At 39.9% G+C, this 7,270-nt stretch overlaps 1 protein-coding gene across 1 annotated transcript in view; it reads left to right on the top strand.

Annotated features, from left to right (window-relative positions):
* PKHD1 (polycystic kidney and hepatic disease 1 (autosomal recessive)) overlaps positions 1–7,270 on the top strand; it is a 248,035-nt gene that overhangs the window by 228,575 nt on the left and 12,190 nt on the right. Inside the window, exons 60-61 of the mRNA XM_010004904.1 lie at positions 4,197–4,323; positions 4,903–4,990. Of these exons, the coding sequence (XP_010003206.1) occupies positions 4,197–4,323; positions 4,903–4,990 (215 nt within the window). The remainder of the gene's footprint in view (positions 1–4,196; positions 4,324–4,902; positions 4,991–7,270) is intronic.

A 7,270-nucleotide genomic window follows, 5' to 3' on the forward strand; every position in this document is an offset into this window, starting at 1 on the left:
CGTCGTGTGGGAGACATATCTGTGTGTTCCTGAACAGCTGTATTCATGCTGTGTGACTATATTTACTCATTTGTAAAATGGGCCAAAAAAAATTCCTGAAAGCTAGACTGGGAACTATTTGGAGCTGAGAGAGTTTCTAGCAAACAGAGTGCCCCAAAAAACTAATGTCAGAACTTAGTCAAAATGACTGAGTATTTTAATTATTTCATATTCCAAGAAAGTATGCATTTGACCTCATTTTCAGAGTTTTTTCAGTCCAACCAGCTTCTCTGATGCTTTCAACAGTCACAAAACATCCAACTTCTAACTAGAATATCTTTGCTTTATGAAAGAAAACCCTTGAAATAATTAGATAAAGAACCATACCTCTCAGATCCAGCCTTGCCACAGGAGGTAATTTGGTTACTTGTTTCTTACCCTAGTTTGTAATTAGGTCTTGTTTTGGTAGCTCTCTGCCATCACAGCATCTGGCCTCTAGGGCAGTGGGCACACAGCTTCTTTGAAGGCTGATGCCAGATGCAATGTACATTTAGGTGCCTAAGTTTTTGGTCTTGCTGTCTCAACCTACATGAAAGAAGTAAGACATCTGTGATGTTCAACACCATGAGTCCTTTTCAGTCCATTTGTCTAGTCCTCACAAGGAGATATGATCAGTATAACGTATTTACTGTTTCTCTGTTGTCAAGGAAAGCTGCAGCCTGCTTTCCACTTGAGTGCAGTTCCTCGAGCTTTGATTTCTCTGTGTACCATGGGTAAAGATGGGCATCTGTGGAACTAAAAGTTGTCCTTTGTATAGTTTTTTCTTAAAGTAGGAATGACTTCAGACTCCTCACCATCTTCTGGATGCTTGTGTCTCCTTTTCCTTGTCTCTATTACTTAATGATAAGATCTGCAGGGGGAGACAAAGCTCTGAACAGTGCAGCTGACAGGGCACAAGTACTTGGTGTCTGGTTAACCTCATCACCACGTGTCCTGGCAATGCACTCCTCACACAAAGATGCTAAAGTCTTCACAGCCCTTCCAGCGAATCTGCATGTACTTGGCCTTATAAAGTCCTCTGTGTGACCATCTCCTGTCTTCACTACAACACTATTCTTGTAGCCTGTCTTCTTCACCAGTAATCACCACTGTTTCAAGAACAACAACAACAAATTTTGGCTTGACCATGACGCTTTTTGACATATTACTCGTTCCTCAACTTCTTCCCAGTCTCCTTCCCCTTCCAAATATATACTGATGCTGTAACACTAGCATGGCAGACATACCCAGACAATTGTTCAATTAATGTAATTGTGTTTATTAGGAAATTAAATATGTTATCTGGCACAAAGGCCAGCTGATATGGATCAGCCTGTGTCCATAAAATTAAATCTCTCACCCACTATTTCAGGGTGGTCTTATTCAAATTGCCAAGTGAGAATATTCTCTGATTCTATTAGCTCCCAGACCATTTGGAATTTGTCCTGTTCCATTGGACCAGTATGTGATGGACTGACACATCAACAGTAGAAATGATCAAGTGTTAGTACCAAGGCTTTTTTTTTCTTGGCATTATTTAGTTTTCTAGTATAGACGTATCCATCAACTTTAATGGACCCTTGACCCAGGCTCTCAGGCTGATCTCTTTTCCCTTGAAGTAAATTGATAATAATAGCTATTATTGTTATTATCATTATTATTTTTCTTATTAGTCTTATTGTTATTATATTTATTATTACTATTATCATTGGTGGTGGTGTTGTTTTGTTGTTGTTGTATTTTTTATAGTTACTATTGTAATTAAAATATCAAGCTCTATTTATTTTGAGGGACACTTCCCTCTCTGCCCCAAATCTCCCCACCAAGTTTCTCAGTCACACCCTAAGACCTGCAATAGACCCTCTCTACTTTCCATGACCTCTAACTTGTTTGCTGCTAAAGAGCAGACACTTGCTCTCCCACAGAGCCTCAGCATGTTCAGCAAATATCTGTTGGCACTGATGGTGAAAGGTCTGGGATCCCTGATGTCCCTGCAGACTAAGGTATCATGAGCAGTGCCTGCTTGCCCACTGTGCCCACATTTAGAATAGCTGCAAGGCACTGAGCAACGGAGCTGCTCCCTATTGAGGACTGCCAGCAGGGAACTGCAAACCAGCCTGCTCCTTCCCAGCAGGAGGCTTCAGGGTAGTGACAAACAACATGCTCTTCATGCCCATCAGGAGGAAGGCAGATCTCCTCGCTCCTGTCCTTGCTAGGCTACAGGCACGCTTGTCCATCCCCACCTCTCAGCTGCAGAGCTGTTTTCCTTCCAGCACAAAACACCAGGGGAGCAGCAGGCTGCTCCTCTCTCCTCCTCCTCCTCGCTGACACCAACTGGCAGGAATGCAAGTGGCTGTGTCCAGGGTTCCACCACAAGGCAGAGGCTCCTCAAGAGCCAGGCTGGACCGTGTGGGACACACACACAATGCTCTGTGCTGTGTTAGCTGGATTCATATCACCTGCAGACGTTAATTCTTAAGCATGCATGTGTATTTCATTTGGTTTTGTTTTCTCCGTGTTACTCACCCCAGGGAGCAGGGACGTCTCCTTCCTGCCACCACTGGTGTTTTGCAGCAGCCTTCCTTTAAGTGAGACCAGCACAGTTTTACCATGTAGGGCTTGTGGAGGCAGGGCATTTCATGCCAAGATTTTGCTTACTGACAATTTTAAAGGAGCTGGAGAAAAAAAAAAGGTAATACATTCGGCTGACAGAAGCTATACCAAAATTCACCTGAACTTGTCTGGACTCAGCTGGAGCCTGAGAACTCAGAGAGTGCAGATCTCTGCTGGGAGAGCAGTGGTGGCTTGGTGTGTTCTCCCTGCGGTGGGTCTCAGTCACAGTGCTGAGCACACGTTTATGGGAGGAGGTGGATAAGAGCACTCATGAAACCATTGGTGCCTTTGACATGAATTTCAAATATATCACTACCTTTCAGACCTCCCCACTGATGAAAAAGAAAAAGGACCAAGATAAGAACTGAAACTTTTTTTTTTTTTTCCAGCGTCTCTGGTTCAGCCCAGTAAAAAGTTTCTGCTTTGCAACATATAGTAATAAACTGAAAAAAAAAAAAAAAATCAACCAAAATAACCCTAAAAAAAACCAAAGTAAAAAACCCCAAACAACCAATCACAAAACACAAACAAAAAAACTGTTAAAGCAACTCATGTTCCATATATCTTATGTTTACAAACACCTTTAAGCAAACACTAGAAATGAAAGAATAGCTTTTCTACTTTCATTTCCAGACAATATCAATCCCCTAGCCACTTCACTGCAATTGCAGATTAGAGAGGTTTATATATGTATAAATTATATATATATATATGAGATACTAAATGACACAAAGCACTGGGAGAGGGAATGAAATGATACTGGCTCAGAATAAAGTTCTGATTCTTTATTCAAATGAGGAAACCCTCTCCTGGGATTCTCTAATTTAAATTTCAGTCTAGGAAAAAACAATATCTTTCAATGGGGTGCCAGTATTTCAGCATGCAGACTTCACAGATAATGAAAGACAAGAACACATGGCAGGATAAAGAAATGCAATGAAGCCCTGTAAGTGCTTTGCTTTATTTTTAAACTTTATTTTTAGCAGACTTAAAAGTGTTAATTGAAAATCTTTCTACTGGACAGGAAACATTTGCAACTTCCACTGCTTTCAGTACACTGTGATCAAGACTTTGGGACTAAGGTATTTGGTTTATGAATCCATAAAACCCCTGTCTCTGCCACATTCTTCCACTGTGATGCCAGGGAAATAATTTCTTTTGTTCATTTCTCACTTTTCATCTGTAAACTGGGGCTTAAAACAAAAAGGTTTTTTTTATTACTTTGGTGCTGCTGTCTGCTTGGACATGATGTCTGTTTCATATTTCCAGACATACTGCTCTCACACAAGGAATCAAAGTGCCATGACAAGGTAAATTAGTAGTCATTTGGTATAGTGCTCCTTCCGATCCATAACAGATGCTAAGTATTACCGCCTGCATTACTGAGGTAGAAAATCCCAGGAATAGGAAGTAGCATGTCATTCCTAGGTAAGATATGAATTACCTCTGGGACTAACATCAAGTGTTTTCATGGCATTAATTTTCTGGATTTTTTTTTCACTTTTATTATTTATTTGTTTATTTATTGCTTTTTAACTTTCCTTTGCATGTGAAAGAAATGGAAGCAGACAACATCCAGAAACACGTTTGTATGTGAGACCTGATAGCATCTCTGTTCAGGTGCAACCCTCAGATGGAGAAATTGAGAAGCAGCTTCCTGTACAACCAAAAATAATTTTCCTGGACAGGAAGGTAGGATTTACCATGACGAAAGATGGCAATATCAGGAATGATGAGGTACCCTGGTCTGCTCAAGCAAGTCCACACCATGCAGAGCAGTTCTGGGTGGAGATCACCATGTTTAAAACAAGGCTGAACTTCTCTGTGATGTGATTTAGCAATGGCAGAGGTACTAGCACAAGTCTTGGAAGAAGTCCAGTGAGTCTTTAAATGCTGGTGGGATGTTGAACTAGATTCAGTCTCAAAGCCAGATGAAATCTGCATGCCATAACTTTGTGCTATGTTTCTATTTTATTTATATTTTCATGTCCTCTTTCCTGTTTTCCAAGTATTCTGTAACATAAAATAATTCCCAATTTGCTGGTCAGGCAAGAAGATAGCCACAGAATAATTAGCTCCAGGTACAGTGGTAAGCCTGAGGCATGTTGTCAAACCCAAACTTGGACAGCTTTGTGGACATTATTTCTGGATGCAAAATTTCTTTACAATAAAACAATCTCTGTATATCCATTAGTCATGAGACTGGTTTTACAGCTTGAGGAACAAAGCTTTCAACTTACTTCTGTTTTACTCTTTTGTTCTTCCTCCCAGGGTCAAAGAGTTGATGAACTGGGACCTCCCTCAGAACCCTGGGTTGTATCAGCTCACCTAAAGGGCTCCTCCGAGGCAGTGCTAAAAGGTTTGGATATATGTTCTTACAATGAAGAATTGTGGCAAAGCAGCTATGCAGAGTAATGCTGATAAATTTAGAAGTTCTCCCTGAGAATACCAGATTTGAAAATTACTCTTTGAACTGAAAAAAAACAGGTTACAGTAAGAGTTGGGTGAATTGCCCAATCGTATGCTAGAGAAAAGCTTATATAAAGTCTTCTTGTGCTCTGGAAGCTTAAAGGGAGTGTATCCAGTAATTTGTCTTGAAAAGACATATCTTAGATTTAAAAAAAAAAAAAAAAAAAGTTAATTGGGGCAGTTTCCTCAAAGTCAATGATAACCCAGCAAAGGATCTAACCAAGTACAGACAGAAACAACTTTCTGTTGTTTGTAATTGGCATACTTTAACATGAAAATATTTTTCACAAAGGATCTAAATGTTTTCTTTATGGTCCTCATTTATTGAAAGACCTGAACTCATTATTAATTCAAAGCATATGAGTATTTTCCTTGAGGTTATTGAGGCTATGAACATGCTTAGATAGAGAGCCTTGGTTTAAGTAAAGCGGTGAACCAAAAACCTGTGAATGGTCATATGCTTGTAAACTGGAAAGTGGAAACTGTATTGATTATAAAACATCCTAATTTTAATTGCTTAAATATTTAAATGTGAGAAAACAGTCCACACATTGAAAAGTGAGGTTTCCTACTACAGATAAAGTATTTTATTTGCAATAAAGCCATTTGTGTGTTGGCCTTGACTTGAAAATTTCACTTTTGGAGAACATAAGTGGAGCTCATACTGTAGATCAGAGTGTCTCACCCTTTAAGTTTGCATTTCTGTTAATTAGAAATTCTTCCTACCTCATTGTAGTTCCAGGTTTACAGGTTAGAAAAATCTTTTCATTTTTCTGCTGTTTTTCATGCCTTTTCAGGGGGGTATACCACATAGGTTTAGGAACATCGGTGTAGATGACCACGGAGACTATTGGATCAGCTACTGGCTAACAATGGGAGGAAGGAAGGAAGAAAGGGAGGAGAGGAGAAAGGAAAGAAGCAGTCAAGGAAGGAAAAGAAAGAAAATAAGACAAAAAGAAAGAGAAGAAGAAAGGCGGGGGAGGGGGGGTGGGGGGGAAGAGAAAAAAGCGAAAGGGAGCAGAAGAAAAAGAGGGGGGAGAGAAAAGACACCAAAGAGAAATGCACTTCACATTCTTTAAAAGATACATACATCAAATTAATAGTCAATAAACTCCAGGAAAGAAAGAACTGCGTAGTACAGATGTTCTGCATGTAATAGTTTGCTGCAGTTTTCCCTTTGACAAACGTCCTTATTGCACTCGTCTTTTGATGCATATGAAAGCAGCATTTAATCCAAATGGGTCCTGTCTAGCACACTGAGGCTGCTTCATCTGACAGCAGCCAAACTGCCTCATGGAAAGTAGTTTAGCTCCAAATGAGCTTGATTCTATGTTAAATACCAGCTTGCCTGAGAGATCTTTGTGAAGACTCCCATATATATCTGTAATTTTCTGAGCTTTGAAGCATATGTGCCTGAAAGCTGAAATAGTCTCTGTTGAGAAGTACAGTACAGTACTCCAGGCTTCATCATAGACTAGAAATGTCAATTACAAAGTATTTGAACACAGCTGACAAGACCCTCTGTAAAAGCAGTGTTACAGTGAGCACCAGAGCCAAAAGAAATCTTGGTAGTCCAGGCAGATACTGTCATAAGGAGGATCATATGCACAGCAGATAAATACATGAGCCAGGATCAGGCTGGAGCAATTAGAGAAATCCAGATTCCCACATCTCCACCAAGTCTATTCACAGTATAAATTACTGCCTATTTATCACAGCTGGTCCTAAAGACTCACAATGAATTTGAAGATTTAGTGTTCTAGATGCTGTACAAAAATAGAAAACTATCTATGTAGTCGAAACCTAACTGGGATATTAATACAATAAATAATACCGGATCATGGAGAAGGGAATCTTTATAATTCCTGTTGCTAGATCATTAAAATGTGGCATGCTTTTGCCCAAGAGTTTGTCTCAGGCAATTTCTGACCATGGCTCAGAAGTCAACACAGCAAGGAAGTAACCTCAGTAGGCAGTTTGCATTGCAGCATCCCTGTTTGGAGGCTGTAAGAGTTAAAGAGGCTGGGCTGGAGCATATCATTTCTTCAGTGCCAAGGAACAGATTCTGGCACTGTTTGTGCCATTAAAGTGTTGGCATCAAAAAATGGGATAAAATCAGAGATAAATTGTCCTGAAGTCTGTCCTATCATCAAAAGTTTCGTCTCCACCT

The sequence above is a fragment of the Chaetura pelagica genome, unplaced genomic scaffold (assembly GCF_000747805.2).
Source record: "Chaetura pelagica isolate M959 unplaced genomic scaffold, ChaPel_1.0 scaffold99, whole genome shotgun sequence".
Lineage (NCBI taxonomy): Eukaryota > Metazoa > Chordata > Aves > Apodiformes > Apodidae > Chaetura > Chaetura pelagica.